The 19005-nt window shown below is 41.7% G+C and overlaps 1 protein-coding gene across 1 annotated transcript in view; it reads right to left on the bottom strand.

Annotated features, from left to right (window-relative positions):
- CERS5 (ceramide synthase 5) overlaps positions 1–18480 on the bottom strand; it is a 60502-nt gene extending 42022 nt beyond the window's left edge. Inside the window, exon 1 of the mRNA XM_006870056.1 lies at positions 18092–18480. Within this exon, the coding sequence (XP_006870118.1) occupies positions 18092–18456 (365 nt within the window). The 5' untranslated portion in view covers positions 18457–18480. The remainder of the gene's footprint in view (positions 1–18091) is intronic.
- Between the last annotated feature and the right edge of the window lie 525 nt (positions 18481–19005).

The following is a 19005-nucleotide window of genomic DNA, read 5'->3' as shown; positions in this document are numbered from 1 at the left end:
TTCTCTTGGTATATTGTGAAGTGTTGATTTTCTTTGAGGTTGCTTTATAGTCCATTAACTTTTCCCTCCATTTAGTGCAGTCTATTTTATCCTGTAATCGACCTGACCTTCTCACTATCTGGATCTCTGTTCCTACGTGTTTACTTTCTTTTACAGTGTACTTGTTTTGATCATAGACTGACCTCCCAGATTCTCTGAGTTTGTTCTTATAGTTTTGTTCTGTTCTCAACTCTTCCTTCTGTTGACTTAATTCTGGGAGGTGCTGCCACGTATGTCAATCTCTGGTTGTTGTCTGTTCTTGTTGGTTCTCAGTACACAGAACTCCCTTTAGGATGTTTTGTAGTGCAGGGTAGGCTTTGGCAAAATCCCTTAGCTTCTGTTTATCCTAGAATGTTTTGATTACACCGTCATATTTGATTGATAGCTTTGCTGGATAAAGGATTCTAGGTTGGCAAGCTTTTTCTCTCAGGGTTTTATATATGTCTCCCCATTTCCTTCTTGCTTGCATGGTTTCTGCTGAGAGGTACGAGCTTAATCTGACTTGCTTGCCTTCGTATGTGACACTGTTTTCCCTGGCTGCTTTCAGAAGTGTCTCCTTATCTTTGATTTTGGAGAGCTTGATTATATGTCTTGGTGATTTTCTTTTGGGGTCTATCCTTCCTGGGGTTCGTTAAGCTTCTTGAATTTTTATCTTTTCACTTTTCAGGATGTTATATGAATTTTTTTCCAGCAGTTCTTCAACTATTTCCTCTGTGGACTTGTGTGATTCTTCTTGTTCTGGAATGCCAATAATTCTTAAGTTATTCCTCTTCATGTTGTCCAACATGAATCTTTGACCCTCTTCAGAATTTTTTATCCTTTTTTGTGATTGTTCTTCTATCTTAGTGGTATTGAGAGATTTGTCTTCCAGCTCACTGGTTCTGCCCTCCATCTCATCTATTCTACTCCTCTGCCTTTTCAGAGTATTGACTATTTCTGATATTCTGTTACTAATCATTTGGACCTCTTTCTGTAGGTTTTTAATTGTTTCCAATGCTGTATCTATCTTATTTGATTGTTCCTGTAGCACTTTCCTGACTTCTTCTTTGTTTTTCTCAACTCCATTGTAAAGTTTATAAAAACTTTATAAAGTTTATAAAAAAATATTTTATAATCATTTTTCTGAATTCCTTCTCAGGCATTTCCAAGGCCTGCCCTCCTTCCAGAATAGAGTCCAGGTCTATTTGTCTAGGTCATTTGTCTCAGACATTTTATCTTGATAAAAATAGTTCTTAAAAGAACATACTGCTTGACATAGATTGAACTGTCCACCCCTGTTCACCGCCCCCCCTCAAAATGTGTCAATGTGTTTCAGTGGTTAGCAATTATGTAATGATATAATTTGGACAGTCATATAATGATATAAACATTTCCCATAATGTGATCTGATGTGATCATTCAAGCAATTTTAAGGGAATTAAGAAGGGATGCAACACACTTATTAAGTCACAGGTCTGATCTAAGAACAATTTTCCTGAAGTGTGGCCTGCTTTCACCTTTTATCTTACAAGAAAGAGATAAAAGGAAAGAGAAACAGAGAAGGAGGGACACCTCAGGACCATCAAGAAAGAAGAACCGTGTGTGGGGTATATCCTTTGGACCTGGGTCTCTGTGCTGAGAACCTCCTAGACCCAGGGAAGATTGATGCCAACATACATAATGATCTCCAAGGAATGCAAGGCCTACCGATGTTGAAAGGACACAATGGCATTACCCAGAGTCAGAAAGCCTTTCCCTAGAACTGGTACCCTGAATTCAGACTTCTAGTCTTCTAAACGGTAATGAGAGAATACATTTATTTCTTAAAGGTATTCATTTGTGGTATTTTTGTTATAGAAAAGTTAGATAACTAAGCCTGTGCTCAAGGCATACTTTTAGGTTCTAGTTAAGATAAATTATTATTTGGTTTTAAGAAGACTTCCAGGGATATGTTTGATTTAAATTTTAAAGATTATCTCAGACAATAGTTTCAGGAATTCATCCAGCTCCCTTAGCTCCAGAAAGTCTGAAGTCTGAGTAAATTCTTAAAAGGACAGAATTTATCCAGATCAAACAGTGGAAAAACGGAACAGAATTAGAAATGCTCATGAAACCCAGACTTTTTGCAACTATGGAGACTACAGGAAACCTGGTAATCTTTAAACTTTAAACCAAAAATATCACCTGAAGTCATCTTTAAACCAAAAATGTTGTTGTTGTTGTTGTTGTTGTGAAGTGCCGTCGAGTTGGTTCTGACTCATAGTCGGAGGAGTGACTGGTGAGTTTGAACCTCTGACCTTGTGATTTAATCTTGAGGTCCAGTGCTTAGGTTTAACTTAATTAGTAAAAAATGCTTGCCTTGAACATCTGCAGTACAGTGAATTACTTTAAATGGCCCTTTCTGGTGTGGTGCTATGGTATAATGCACTGGATTGCAAGGCTGACTTGAACCACAAGGTCCGTGGTTCAAACTCACCAGCCACTTGTTGGAAACCCTACACAGGGTTGATAAGAGTTGGAACTGACTCAATGGCACTTAACAACAACAGCAACACCTACCATGGTCTTGGTACTCTTACAAAATGATTGGGTGGGACCATGCAAATAAAAAATCCTGCTGTGTTGCTGTAGGATAAGCACTGGACTACTAACTGCAAGATCAGCGGTTCAAACCCACCAGCTGTTCCCTGGAAACACTATACATGGTCTCGATGAGTCAACACTTAACAACAACAATATGCAAATAAAGATGCTGTGGCCCATCAAGTGAATTGGACAGCTTGCTAATAATATAAATAAGGTGGCTGGTACTCTTTTTTTTTTTTCTTAAATGTTTTATTGTGAATTATGTGATAGTTTACATGGGAGAACATTAGTTTTACATTCATTCTATCGTATATCATCGCATTGCCATGGTTACAATCCCCTCCATGCAATCCTTCCCCCGTACCCCCCACCCAGGTCTTCAGCATACAGTTGCTCTCCCTCTCTGGATCTAAAGTCTCTATCTGCTGCATCGCTCCACGTCATCATCTCTGGCTCTACTTCAGGCATCACTGCTTCTCTGGGTAGGGTCCTGCTCTCTGCTCTTCTCCTTTGATGGTCCTAGGGACCTCCGCTCCTAGACTGAAAAGTTAGTCACTCCCCTCCTTGCTATAAAACGTCTGCTTTTACATTTCCAACCCTCACAATCAGTCCTGATAACAATTATTCACTATTGTGTCACAAGAAACCCGTCTGCATTTCATTGCATCAGCCCCACCTAATCAAATTGAATACTACTCACTGGAGATTCTTCTACCTTCCCCCAGGCCCTCTGGATCTAGGTTCCCTCTTGAAAGCTTGTAAGCCAGTCACTTCTTGCCTTTGTGTGGCTGGTACTCTTAAGGAGGGTGGGGCCATGCAAATACAGTATAAGGAAACTTAACAAGAAGAGTGGTCAGTTTTTGCCATCTCACTAGGTTTAAAACAAGTCAATCCCAGAGGTTAGGAAGGGGACTTTATTACTATCAAGAGAAGAACCAAGAACTGAGTGTGGCCTTCAGACTTCGGGTCTCTGCACTGAGAACCTTCTATACTCCTAGAGCTGTAATATTGAAGACAGCAAGAGACAGAAGAGCAGTAGCAACAGCAAGCACAGAGAAGTGCAGAGGTAGGGAATGGCAGCAGCAGAACCAGGAGAACAAAGACAGTATGGTGGGTTTCCTGGTCCATAGAAGCCTTTGAGTTGGAGGCTTTTTGATAAGAGTACAAGAGTAGGGTATCTTGTCAATGGAGCTAAAGAGCTTGTAACACTTGCCTGAGAAAATCAGGGGCTAAGGGGCCTAGAACCAAGAAAGGTCTGTGTGAGGGCATGACCAAGAAGCTGTCCTGTTCAAAGAAGTATATTTTGAGTCATTCCTAGTCCTGAATTGTGACTTGTTACTTCTCTAATACGCCCTAAAACTATGAGTACAGTCTGTGAGTTCTGTGTTGCCACTGAAACAAAATTTTAAATGCAAAAGATAAGTAAAAGAACCATAGGAGGGATGGCTGGTGTCAGAATTGGCAAAAAGGTCCAAGAGAGGAAGGAGATACATCTGACCTCCACTTCATAGGAATCAATCTTAGGCTGATGATTTTGATTCTCTCTCTCCCTCTGAAGTTAGATGAGTTCTGATGCTACGCCATTTTACAGTACCATGCACTTTTTAAGTGAATTGAGTGATAGAGTTTACATGGGAGAACATTGGTTTTACACTCATCGTTTTATTGCAGTGATTATAATCTCCTCTGTGCATCATCATTCAACAATATTTGCTGTGCCATGCACTTTTAAAGAACTATCTATATGAGATCCAATTGACAAAAGCATCCTGAAATGTCAGATCGGAAACTTAGGGTCAGTGAGTTTATGTTAATGGAGGAGGAAGAAACAACTTGGAAAGGGAGGGTGAGAATAGCTACACAACATGAATAATATAATCAATGCCACTGAATTGTACATGTAGAAACTGAATTGGTATATGTTTTACAGTGATATTTTCAACAACAAAAGTTGGGATTAAAAAAAGAGGCTTTATTATGGACACGGTACTATACTTTTTTTATATAGGTTTTTATTGTGAGCTTTACATGGAAGAATATCAGTTTTACATTCATCCTGCCCATATTTCGTTGCATTGCAATGATTACAATCCCCTCATGCATCATCAAATAACCAAAGGGTACACCCCACAGGCCCGGTCCCCCACCAGCCGTCAGCACACAGCCCCTCTCCCTCCCTGAATTCAGTGTTCCCCAGCCGCTCCATCTGTCCACATCATCGTCTCTGTCTCTATCCTTGGCGTCTCTGCCTCTCTGGGTAGGGTCCTGCTCTCCGCTCTTCTCACTTGATGGTCCCAGGGACCTCCGCTCCTGGGCTGCAAAATCAATCTCTCCCCTCCTTTTGTCAAAAAACATCTACCTTTATATTTCCTACCCTTACAGTCAGTCCTGATGGCAATTATTCACTATTGTACCACAAGAGTCTGATCCCCATTTCCTTTCGCCAGCCTGGTCCCAACAGATGGGAAATCATTCAGTGGAGATTCTACCTTCCCCTGCCCTATCTGGAACTAGGCTCCCTCTTGAAAGCTTGTAAGCCAGTCTCTTCTTGCCTTTATAGGGTCTCCCCCTCCCCTGCCCCGCCATTTTTGGTAACCAATGTCTAAGTTGCCCATCCCTGTCAACTCTGTGTACTGAGGGGGTGGGAAGGATCCTCGCTGTAAAAATTTGTTCCCTTTTTTGAGCTATTACATCTATATAAATTATATCAAGTTACTCTTTTTTTTTTTTCTCCCTCTTCTTTCTTCTTCTAGTCGAGTTCTGATCATCCAGCCATCAAAGTCAGGTCAAGTGGGTACTATCTGCAAGTATGGGTGTTCTTGTGCATCTCCCCTCATTTCATATCAGCTAGACACTTCACACTCCACTCTAGTCCTCTGTGGCCATGTCACTGTCTCTGGGCCCAGGTTCCCTGGGTCTTGCCATACTGCTGGCTATGCAGGTCTCCACCCAGGTTCACAGGGGTCCAAGGTACTGTATTTTTCAAGGACACCTACACCAAACCCATCATTTCTTGCATAAACTATGCAAGTAATCATTACAGTTTCCTTTGAGGATCATTTAAAAAGTTGGCAAATTTGCCCTTGAAATAAAACAGAAACAGTCTAAAAGAAAAGGCCCTCTAAGACACATACTATGCTAAACTATGACAAAAGCACACACTGTGAAATTATACCAGACTATTCTTCATACCTCTCCTCACTTATAGCAAAGTTATTTCACTTAGACCTTTTATCTTAAAGAATTAATGCTTTGTGCAATCTGATGAACCTAGGTATTGTGATGAGACAGAAGAATCTGCATCTCATTATATCTTACCTCATTCTATATAAAGGAAAGAAGAAGTTTTCATATAACAAGAAATTATTTGGACTATGTAAGTATGTCAGACACACACAAAATATTTTAATAATAATTTGACGTTTTACTGCATAGTAGCCAACGAGTACTTTACTTTTTATAGAGCAGTGATTCTCAGAGTGTGGGTGGAGAACAGCTGGGAATCATATCTGTGTAAGACCAGATTTTCTTCATGCTCTTCATCAAATAAGATAACAGAACAGACTAATTGCAGAAACAGGTGTGAGAATCCAGCTACCTTCTAATAAACCAGATAATAAAGAGATTTATAAACATATAACACAATGCCACTCTTGCCACTAGCTTTTTCTTGGAAATATATTTTTATCTTTTATTTTAAAATGTCATATATGTTATCATATATGTTGCCATATATGTTTATCATCATAGTAAAATATACATAATAAAATTTTTCCACTTTAATCATACAATTCAATAACATCAATTATAGTCACCATATTGTGCAACCAAGAACACAGATTCCAAAAGTTTTAAGAAATCATTCTTAGCAGAAACTTCTTGTTGTTGCTATGTGCATGGAGTCATTTCTGACTCACAGCGACCCTATCCAGGGTTTCTGAGGCTTTAAATCTTTTATGGGAGCAGAAAGCCTCATCGTTCTGCTGTGGAACAGCTGGTAGTTTCAAACTGCTGACAGTGAGATTAGCAGCCCGATTTGTAACCACTACGCTACCAGAGCTCCTTAGTACCCTTTAAATAGTTATTGCCTATTTTTTCTTCTCCCCAGTATCATTAATATTTCTAAATGATATAATAATGACATATTTAAAACATTTTTCTCAGTCTTAATTTCTAGCATGGTAAATATTAGCATATAAAAGGGTTTCAAAAAGTTCATGGAAAAATGAATGGAATTAACACTGGCTAGAGGAACTAACACTGGCTCCATATGACAAACACTGGACTATGAACCACAAGGTCCACAGTCCTAGCCCGCTGGTGACAGATGGGCCATGGAGGAAGTGTCAGCAAACATGAAAAAGGAAATCAGAAAACCTACTGGCTCCATATTTACTAAGTGTAGGAGATGGTCACTGATCTCTTAGGAGTCAGTAGACATTCAAGTTAATTTCAACCTATAATCACAGACTTTTCCAAGAAGAATTAAACACAACCACAACATATGATGTAGTTTGAGACTCTCCATGTTTATAATTGAGACTTCTTATGAATGTTGCCACTGCTCAAAAGCTAAAAACTACAAGGAAAAACATTTTTAAAGAAATCCCGATAAACTTTAATTTACAAAAGGAGATATAATACAGGGTTATTAGGAATTGACTCGATGGCACTTAACAAAAATCATTCTTATGAGGTTTGTGAAGCTCTCCTTGTACATTTAACTACCTGACTAACTCGTCTGTTTGCAGATCATTTATCAACTGAGAAGATAAACACAGAACAACAAAACTACAGAGCAACACTTGGCTAGATGGCACTTCCAGGAAGACATTGCTAATAGAAGATCAAAATAAAAATTAGTTAACTAGTCATTTAAATCATTTAAGAAACGATTTCCTATTTCTTAGAAAGAACTATTGTCTAAAGCAAAGAAAACTCCTTGTTTTCAAATTCCTTTATAGTTGTAAGCGGTATGGCTAACTATATTTGTAGTAATGCCTCATTTAACTTTCCTAATGGTAAAGTAGGGGTGGATTCACTCAAAGAGGTCAAACACCTTGCCCCTCCCCCTCACACAAAAAAAGTAGGGAATTCTTTAAAAGGCAGTTTTGATTTGCCTACAAATACCTCTGGAGAAGAAGTCAAAATAGGTCTATCTCCTCCTCTCACTTTAATATGGAGGCAATATATTTCACTTGCTACCTCCTCTTCATTAATCTCTTTTTTCTCCACCCAGAAGACCCTGATTTTCTGAATCAGGAAGTGGCTAAAGCAAAAATATCTGACATGTTTCTGTCTAGTGACGAACATATATAATCTCCAGGGAAATAGACAGGAACCTGACCTCAGGCATGACAGACAGTACTCAGGGCTGTCTGCAGAGAATCAACAACACCCAGAACACAGAAAAGGCTGGAGGGAGAAGTTTTCCCAGAGGGAGGAGGGGTAGAGAAGACTTCTGACCATCTGGAAATTATTAAGATTTAGGTTCTCAGATAAGGGCAAGGTCATGTGGCCATCTTTTTCAATCACACTTGGCTGGATCTACAAATGTGATTCTGTGATTTACAATTCAATAATAACTGATGGAATACCTTAGGGATGCAATGGAATGGGCAGTCTTTCAGTCTTTGTTGTTGTAAGTGCCTACAGTTGGTTCTGCCTTGTAGAGACCTTGTCTAGGATTTCTGAAGAGCCGCTGGATTTGAACCACCGACCTGCAATTAGCAGTTCAGTGCTTATCTTACGCAAAGACTCTCTCCTCTCTCTGGAAGACCTAGTCATATTGGGTCACAATGCTATGAAATGACATGAGTCCCAGAGGAGGGCAGCTCACCTGCCAAGAAGAGGGGGAAAAATTCTTTCTCCATGTAGACAGCGGAAGTGAGGGGGGAAAAGGCAGTATGCAGCAGAGGTAGCAAGGCTTGCAAGAGGAAGATGAAACGAGTGGTTAACAAATGAGCACAAGAAATGAGTCACTACTTTTGCTGCCAGTTAGTGAGTTTGCTCAGTCTCTGGTGAAAGAGAACGGTGTGGAGGAGGCTCTTTAGACCGGCAGAGAAGAGATGTATTGAGAGTTTGCACCCATCCCCCATAGAATTCACAAAACAAGTTTCTTCTGACAGTCACAGGCTCCCACTGCACTACCATATTAAAAATAAGCTTACATAGCTCTGTAGTTTTGAGTCTCAAGCTTCCCCCTTGGCCCTAAGGAACACCTGCTCAAGGGACTCAATTACTAAGTTTCAAACTATTTCAGCTTTAAAAACCAGTTTTTAAGTCAGACCCAGACAGACCAATCTTTCCCTCAGGGCTCTATCAACAAAATTAAAAGAAAACTTAAAAATCAAATTGAAGTGGGTTTTTTTTTCTTAAATCTCTTTTGATAGCGAGTGTGTGTAGGAAAAGAAGGAAAAGCTGTACAGAAAGGTCTTAATTATCTTGTTGCTAAATTCTGTCAAGTTGGGTCCGACTCATAACGACCCTGTATAGGGTTTCCAAGAAGTGGATGGTGGATGTGAACTGCCAACCCTGCAGTTAGCAATCCACTACTTATCCTATAGTGCCACAATATTGTCTAATGCTGCTATAATCAAAATGTCACAAGATGACTCTAACAAACAAAAATATATTTTCTCACAGTTTGTTGTTAAGTGCTATTGAGTTGGTTCTGGCGCATACTGACTGGTGCTTAGGGGTTACGAGGAGTGGCTGGTGAGTTTGAACTGCCAACCATGTGGTTGGCAAACTGACCAGTGGTGGTCCAGTGCATATCCTACAGCACCACACCTGGACTCCACACAGTTCGCTGTGGCTGTTAAGTGCCATCAAGTTGGTTCTGACCCTGTATAGGGTTTTCGAGTGGCTGGTGAGCTTGAACTGCCAACCTTGCGGTTCAAACCGACTTTGCAGTCCAGGACATTAATCCACAGGGCCATACCAGGACTCCAACCACAGTTTAGGAGGCTAGAAATCTGAATACAAGGCCGTCTCTGAAAGAAGGTCCTTGTCTCCTTCAGCTTGTTTCTTGGCTCCCTGAAGATCTCCATGTGGCTTGGCATCCATCGGTCTCCCCCTATCTGTGCTTCTTAAATTGTTTAATCTCCTTTTTATCTCAAAAAAAAAAAAAATGTACACAAATATGGATCTCTTCCTCTTCAAGTGTTAAAAAGCAAAGATGTCACTTTGAGGACTAAGGTGCACCTGAATCAACCCATGGTATTTTCAATAGTCTCATATGCATGTGAAAACCTGATAATGAATAATGTACACCAAAGAAGAATTGATAACTTTGAATGAAGGTGTTGGTGAAGAACACTGAATATACCATAGGCAGTCAGAAGAAATACTGCCAGAATGCTCCTGAGAAGCGCCGATGGTGAGACTTTTATTTCATGTATATTGGACTTATCAGGAGACCAGTCCATGGAGAAGGACATCATGCTAATAGAAGGTCAGAGAAAACCAGGAAACCCTCATGAAGATGGACTGACACAGTGACTGCAACAATGGACTCAAACATAACAATGATTGTGAAGATGGTGCTGGACCAGGCAGTGTTTCATTCTGTTGTACATTCTGTCACTCTGAGTCAGAACCAACTCTACAACATATTACAACAGCCCATCTCAAAAGATCCTAACTCAAGACACACCCTACACTAACCACGCATCATTAGCATAACAAAGACAACACAGGCGTAGATGTTACAATTTATATCACATTTTTTGGGGTTCACAATTCAATCTATAACATCTCACCCTTTGGTGGCGGTGGTGTTCTGTGGAGTTGGTTCCAACTGATAGCGACCCTGTACACGGTTTCCGAGGCTGTAAATCTTTACAGGAGCAGAAAGTCTCATCTTTCTCCCGCAGAACAGCTGGTAGTTTTGAACTGCTGACCCTGAGGTTAGCAGCCCAATTCGTAACCACTACGCTACCAGAGCTCCTTTAGGCCCCCAAAATCCATGTGCTCGCTACATGCAAAACACAGTCATCTCATCACATCAGCCTAAAAGTCTTAAATCAACTCCAAGTCCCAAATCTCTTCTGAAGGATCTAAATCAAATATGTGTGAGACTTTAGGTGTATTCCATCCGGGGGTACAAATCCACTTCATCTGTGAACCTGTGAAATCTAGAATATAAGTTATCTGCTTTCAAAGGACACAGGCAGTACAACCAAAAGGTAGCCATTTCCATTACAAATGGTAGAAATGGAAGAAAAAGAAGAGATAACAGGCACCAAACAAATGCAAAACCCAGCAGAACAAATGACATTAGCTTTCAAGTCTTAAAAATAACCCTCTGTTCTCTGAGATAACCTAAGCAAATGGTTCTTTGATGCCCAATTGCCTTTGGGGGCCTAAAGGGTGAGATGATTCTGAGTATCTGCCACGGTCTCTGGATTCAATCATGAGCTTCAGCTCTGCCTTCCAAACCTCAAGGGACCCTTGGGTTTGGTGGCTCCATTCTCCTAATCTGTCTGAGTGGTGACCTCATTCTTCTCCTCCTTGGGTATGGAAGCACTAATTTCTCAGCTTTGGGCCCCTGGCACACTTTAAAGGCAACTTCACACTCCTGACCCTTTGAAAGCTAGGAGACTGTGGCCCCATCCTTTGATATCTAAGAGACAGTGACCCCAACATTTAAACCTAGGAAGGCCCTGCTTCCTAGCTCCTTTCTTTATTTCTCTGTCCTTTCCAGTCTAAAGATGAGTTTTCTTCTGGGGTAATTGGTTAGATCTATCAGCCACAAGCTTAATCTCTTTAACAAAAGATTAGTGAACTTTCTAGGACATGTCCTAAATTTGTACAACAGAATTTTCCAAATTTTAAGTTCTATTTTCATTTTGCACAGTTCACTGTTAAGCCCACCTCTTTCCTCTTACATTTTACTATAAGTAGCAAGGAAAAACCAAGTGGCCTCTTTAAGATCTTGCTTAGAAATCTTACCAGCCAGATAGCTAAATTCATCATTTACAAGTTCTATCTTCCACCAACCATGCTTGGTACAGTGGAGGGTCAGTGGAAAAAAAGGAAGATCCTCCAAATGAGATGGACTGACACAGTGGCAGTAGCAATGAGACCAAACATAATAACAATTATGAGGATGGCACAGAACCTGGCAGTGTTTCATTCTGTTGTGCATAGGCTCACTATGAACTGAAATGAACTCGACGGCACCTAACAAATTCCACCAAATGTCTGAACGTGAGTCAGAAAAGTTCTTTGCACTACATAAAAAGTGGCCCCCTTTCTCCATTTTTCAGTCACATGTTCATCATTTTCTTTTAAAGAATCACCAGAAACACATTTAACATTCACATTTCTAGCAGTATTCTCTTGTTGCTCCCATTCGTATTCTCTAAGATAATAGTGTTTCTATAGCTCTCCTCAGTTGCTCTGAGCCCTCACCAGAACTGCTTTTGATATTCATAATCCTACCAACAATCTCCTCAAGGCAATTTATGCTTGTTGCTGTTAGGTGCCATGGAGTCAGTTCTCACTCACAGTAACCTTATGTACAACAGAAGGAGACACTGCAGGGGTCCTCTGCCACCCTTATAATTGCTGTTATGTTTGAATACACTGTTGCTGTTGGGGGTCTTCCTCTTTTTCGCTGACCCTCTTTACCAAGTATGATGTCCTTCTCCAGAGACTGGTCCTTCCTAACAATATGTCTAAAATACACGAAACAAAGTCTTGCCACTTTCGCTTTTAAGACTAATTCTTCCAAAACATATTTGTTTGCTCTTCTGGCAGATCATGGTACTTTCAATACTCTTCACCAATTGTTGTTATGTTGTTAAGTGCCGTCAAGTAGATTCTGACCCATAGCAATCCTATATAGGGTTTCCAAGGAGCTGCTGGTGAGCTTGAACCACCGATCTTGCAGTTCAAACAACTTTGTTGTCTGACACATTAGACCACAGCGCCACACCAGGACGCCCTTCTTCATCAATACCACACTTCAAATTCATAGGTTCTTCTACGGTTTTTCTTATTCATTGTTCAGCTTTCCCATGCAAATGGTTTGGGTCAGGTACACTTTGATCCTCAAAGTGACATCTTTTGCAGCAAATTTGCCTAATGTAAATTTTCCTTTGATTTCTTGACTGCTGCTTCCATGAACATTGACTGTGAGTACAAACAAAATGAAGTCTTTAACAACTCCAGTCTTTTCTGTTTATCATAATGTTATTTATTGTCCAATTGTGAGAATTTTCATTTTCTTTACATTGAGGTGCACACATCCATATGTCAGTAGATGTGATCCATACATCAGTAAGGACATCAAATCCTTTTCCTTCCCTCAAGCAAAGTTGTGTCATCTGCATAGCTCAGACTGAGTCTTCTGAAATCCTGATGCCAAATTTTTCATAGAATCCAGTTTCTTGGGTTATTTGCTCAGCATACAGATTGAATAAATATGGTGAAAGGATACAACCCTAGCACACTTTTCCTGATTCTGAACTATTCAATAGCTCCATGTTATGTTTGAACCACAGCCTCTTGGTCTATGTACAGGTTCCTCATGAGCACAATTAAATGTTCTGGAATATCCATTCTTCTCAATGTCATCCATAGTTTGTTACTATTCAGACAGTCAAATACCTTTGCATAGTCAATAAAGAACAAGTAAACATCTTTCTAAGGTGCTCTGGTAGCATAGTGGTTACGAATCAGGCTGCAAACCGCAAGGTCAGCAGTTTGAAACTACCAGCTGTTATGCGGGAGAAAGATGAGGCTTTCTGCTCCCGTAAAGATTAACAGCCTCAGAAACCCTGTACAGGGTCGCTATGAGTCGGAACCGACTCCACAGCACATAACAACAGCAACAACAAACATCTTTCTGGTACTCTCTGCTTTTAGCCAAGATCCACATGATATCAGCAATGATATTCCGCGTTCCACATCCTTTTTTGATGCCAGCTTGAATTTCCAGCAATTCCTTGTCAAAGTATTGTTGTAACCGTTTTACTGTTGTTGTTAAGTACTGTAAACTGTTGAGCCAGTCTAATTCATAGCAATCCTGTATATGGTTTCCAAGGAGCAGCTGATGGATTTGAACCGCCCACCTTGCAGTTAGCAGGCCAGTGTTTATCCTAAAGTGTCATACTGTTGTTGTTAAGTGCCCTCAAGTTGGCTGAGACTCACAGTGACCCAATATAGGGTTTCCAAGAAGCAACTGGTGGGTTTGAACCCCCAACCTACAGTTAGCAGACAAATGTTTATCTTACAGTGCCACACCAGGACACCAATTTTGACTTAGTGCTGCTATAATAGAAATACCACAATAACAATAACAAACAGAACGTGATTTTTCCAGTTAGGAGGCCACAAGTCCAAATCAGAGCTGCTCTGCAGGAAGGCTTTCTTTGTCCGCTCTGAGGGAAGGTCCTTGTCTCTTTAAGCTTGTTTTCTGGTTCACCGGAGATCTCCATATGGCTTGGCATCATTCTTCTCCCATCTCTGTTTTCTAGCTTGCTTTTTAAATCGATTACATCTCAAAAGAGATAAACTTAAACACACTCTACTCTAATCATGTCTCATTAATATAATAAAGACAACTAATTCTCTAATGGGATTATAACCACAAACACAGAGACTAGAATTTACAGCACATGCTTTTTGTGAGCATAATTCAATCCATAACATCACAATGTGCAAATATAATATGGTGAGATTTAACAACAGACACAAAGGATATGTAGTTGTTCTCTCTGAGTCAAGCCAAACATCTATGATATCTCAGGCTGAAGATCTAGGTTCAGGCGGCATCTGAGTAGACCCTTTTCAATCTTTTAATAAGTATTTATTAGCCACACACTATATTCAAGGCATTCTGCAAGGTGCAGAATACCACAAGCAACCAGTCAGCAGAGGATCACAAAGGAATGCCTTTGATAGGTTCTTTAGCAAAATAAATAGTGACCCACAAACTCATATGTATGGTCAGGTGACTTTTCAAGTTATCTCCATCAGATGAGGCTACAGTTACCTACAAAATGTGGGAACTTCAAAACTAAATGCTCAAAGTGGTTAATGATAATGAAAAGAAAGTAAAACCAAATTGTAAACTCTATATTCTTTGGGAGATTCCTTGACATACACGAAGGTAATTTATCAAAGGGAATACTGAAAAATTCATTAAAACATGCAGTAACAATTTGAAATACAAACAGATAAAATACACATTTCAAGTCAAACCAATTATATTAAATAATGATGAATGTGAATTTGTTTTCCAAATCCTACAACACTAAGAACAGGGGAGTTAAATATTAACCCTTGAAAGAGAGTTTAAGGAATAAGAAAAGACGGCCATATCATACAGTGAAACCAGAAGTAGACTAGGGAACATGATCTGGATTCTCCTCCCCCATGAACACGTTGTTGTTAAGTGCCGGGGAGTTGGTTCTGGCTCACAGTGACCCTGTATAGGGCTTCCCAGGCTGTAAATCTTTACAGGAGCAGAAAGCCTCACCTTTCTCCTACAGAGTGGCTGGTGAGCTAGAATCACAGACCTCTTGGTTCGCAGTCTAGTGCTTATTCTAAAGAACCACTGCACTCTCCTGACTATTGTTGTTGTTGTTCTGTGCCGTGGAGTCGGTTCCGACTCATAGCAACCCTGCATAGGGCTTCCAAGGCTGTAAATCTTTACGGGAGCTTCTAAGCCTCATCTTTCTCCCACGGAACAGCTGGTAGTTTCGAACTGCTGACCATGAGATTAGCAGCCCAATTCATAACAACCCCTAAAAAGCTTTACAATTTGCGAGAGGTTGGAATTGTAGCTCTTACAGTCTGATTTGCTACATGAATTGCTTTTAGAAATGAAATAGCTGAGATTTGAGAAATGAGAAAATGGTATCAATTACTATACTGTAAGAAGGAGAGTCCTGATGTGGTGCCATAGGATAAGCACTGGACCTCAAGGTAGATTTGAATCACAAGGTTGGCAGTTCAAACTCACCAGCTGCTCCTTGGAAACTCTATACAGGGTTACTAGGAGTGGGAACCGTCTTGACAACACTTAACAACAAGGGTGGCTTCTATTCCCTTTACAGAAGAGTAACATACTGAAAAGAAGAACTAGTAAACTAGCTATCAATTCTATTATTTAGGTAGTGGGTCTTGGTAGTAGTAGGTCTTAGAGAGAAACAAAATAGCAAGATTCCTTCCAGAGTTAACTTTGCCAGTAGCAAACATCAGACAAACAAGGTGCCTGTTCTCACTAGCCAAGAAATATCATACTAGCATGCTTTCAGCCCAGTATTCCCATCCACCCCTATTCCCCTGACACTGAGCACCATAGAAACGTTCAGATAGAATTCCCACAGGTAAAGGATCCTTTCCAGTGTCTCTGACAGGAATATATGTCTACAGCCATCTGGGGAACCCACTGGAAATCTACAGTGATAAATACGTGTATATAAAACAGAAGTTTATAAACAACAAGCTATTCTATACATGGGAAATTTTCCATATTGGTGTGCGTTTATACGAAAAGCTGAGAATCTTTTCCTAGGACAATGAACTTTATTTTCTGACCTCAACTGTAAATTTTCCATTTCAGTTATTACGATGTCTCTTTTTCCAGCACTGACACACATATGCTAAGGTAGAATGCCTGGATCTAGATTACTCTTGAGAGAGAGAAGTGGTTTGGCCGGCACTCTAAGAATACTTAATACAATGACTATACTTAAATAACCACAAAACTACATTCTAAGGACCTGTTGTGTTGTTAGGTGCCATTGCATGGATTCCAACTCACAACAACCCTGTCTAGAGTTGCCAAGGCTATAAACCTTTACCAGAGCAAAAAGCCTCATCTTCCTCCCACAGAGTGGCTGGCGGGCTGGAAAGGCCATTTATTTTGCTTTTTAGGTTTCATTGCTTCTGCTAAAAGCATTTTCAATTTTGCACTGAACAGAGTGCTTTGATGACAACCCACAAACAGTAAAAAGAAAATGTTGAGCTACTTTGTGTGTTGCTGTTAGAATAAGCATTGGGCTGCTAACTGCAAGGTCGGCAGTTCAAACCCACCAGTTTCATCTCAGAAACCCTACACAGGGTCACCATGAGTTGGAACTCACTTGACAGCACTTAACATCAACATACAACAAAGATTTTTTTTAATGTGGAGATTCTACTTTCCTCTGCACCCTTTGGATCTCGGCTCTCTCTTGAAAGCTTGTAAGCCAGTCACTTCTTGCCTTTGTAGCCTGCCCCCCCCCCCCCATTTTGGGTAGCCAGTGTCCAAGTTGCCCATTCCTGTCTAGCCTGTGTATCGAGGGGGTGGGAATAACAAAGAGTTTGTGATTTTTGTGTCAGAAATAACAGACAAATCAAAGAATCAATCCAAAACATAATACTAACTTTTCAGAATGTAACAAATGATTTTATCTGCAATATACACCCATCTTGGAGTGCATTTCTGCATTACAATCATTTCTGCTCTAGGTAAAGACAAAATGGACCAAAAAAAAATTGTCAGCGTGCAATCCTCATTACCAGACATGCAGTAAGAGTCTCCTCCTTCCTGGAGTTTGAGAAGACCCGATCAAAATCACCCACAGTTAGCAGCTAACATTATAAAATCACTACATCAAGTCTCCAGTAAAAATCTTTACGTTAGACAGAAGATAAGGAGCAATTCACCCTAAGAAAGGTGAAATCTCTGTTACCCAGAGCACATGGTTGGGCAAATTACGTTGTGATCCTACTAAACTCCCTCTGAAGCTTGTTTAATACAGTTATCCTCTACCAAGTACACGGCTCTTGCTCTCTTCACCACGGCACCTCCTTTCATCTCAGGCCTCTTCCAAAGCCTGTTGTGCAGTTGACACTTTTCCACACTTTGGAAACCTCAGGTTCCACTACACTCAAGCCTACCAAATTTCTACTCTTGTTTCAAAGCTAGTGGAATTTATACGAACACACAAACACATAGACGTATATCCTCAACAAATGTCTGTCCATGAGATGACAAACCAAGACCCCGGGCCTAACTAATCCTGTTTCCTTCAACTCTCAGAAACTAGTGTCCTCCCAAATCCTGGATTTCCACGAAGCCACTCCTTTTGCTTGGAACGTCTGGCTCTCAGCTTCAAGGGTCCCAAGTGGCTCCGGTTCCCCTAGCCCTTTCCTGCTCTCGTTTTGGGGTCTCTAACAAGCTCACACCCAACCTGTTTCCTCATGTGAGACTCCTTGGAGTCTGGAAAGGGGAAGGCCCAGTAGGGCTCCCGAGAAGACCCCCAGGATAGAACAGGCCCACGCCCCTACTGCCAGTCTTTACCCAGGCTCCACAACCACCTCGGTACCCTTCACGGCATCCTTCTCGGCGGCCCCAGCTCCCCCTTTCCGGGAGTTCCCCTGAGTTCGGCTTCGGGTCCTCGGCCTCTCCCCTCGGGCAGTTCCAGCACCCGCATCCCCAGGTCACCCCCCCAGCCCTCCGTATCGCTCCCTCGAGGGTTCTTACCGTTCAAAGAGAAGCCTCACGGAGAATATGCCCGCCGCCAGCGGAAATACGGAGAGGATGTGCCGGGCCCGCGGGTAGCCGTAGTCGTCGCCCGGCTTCTCGAGGTCGGCCCAGCTCACGTTCTGGGGTAGCCAGAAGCGCTCGTTCCACAGCCAGCCCCACAGCAGGCCCAGGGCTCCCGCCGCCGCTGTCGCCATCTTACGGCCGCCCCGCGGCCGACGCCGCCACAGCCAACGGAACCCGCGGGGAGGCGGCCCCAAGGCGGGGCAGAGCCTGGCCGGCGGCCACCACTTTCCGGCCCCGTTTCGGCCCCAGCACTGTTCCGCCCGCCTCCTCCGCGAGGGCTGGGCCTCTTCACCGCCCATTTCGCCTTCCCGCCCACTTCCCTCACCGCAGCCTCCAAGGCCACATCTCCATGGGGCCACACCCACTCCCGAGTCTGAATCTCAGTCCCAAGATCGCCCTGGAGCCACTCCCCTTCCCTTCCCCGCCTAGCCCAGGTCCTATCCCTAACTTTACCCCAACTTCTTTTGGGGCGGGGTATAGGTCCCTCATCTGTCACTTTGTCATACTTGGTGGTTTGTGTGTTGCTGTGATGCTGGAAGCTATGCCACCGGCATCGGAAACACCAACAGGGTCACCCTTGGTGGACAGGTTTCTGCCAAAGCTTCCATCCAGACTATGACAAAATTGTCGTTAAGTGCCCTCCAGTAAGTTCCTACTCATAGCGACCCTATACAGGGTTTCCGAGGAGCAGCTGGTAGAGTTTGGACTGCCGCTGACCTGTGGTTCTCAGTCCAGTGCTGATCCTGCAGCGCAACACCAAAAATAAAATAGGAAGAAGGCATATCACTTCTGAATGTTTTAGTCACTGAAAATATTATGAATAGAGGAACATTGTCAGATATAGTGAT

This window comes from Chrysochloris asiatica, unplaced genomic scaffold, assembly GCF_000296735.1.
Source record: "Chrysochloris asiatica unplaced genomic scaffold, ChrAsi1.0 scaffold00138, whole genome shotgun sequence".
NCBI classification, from domain to species: Eukaryota; Metazoa; Chordata; class Mammalia; order Afrosoricida; family Chrysochloridae; genus Chrysochloris; species Chrysochloris asiatica.
Note: the sequence above shows the minus strand (reverse complement) of the source record. Positions and strands in the feature narration are given on the sequence as shown.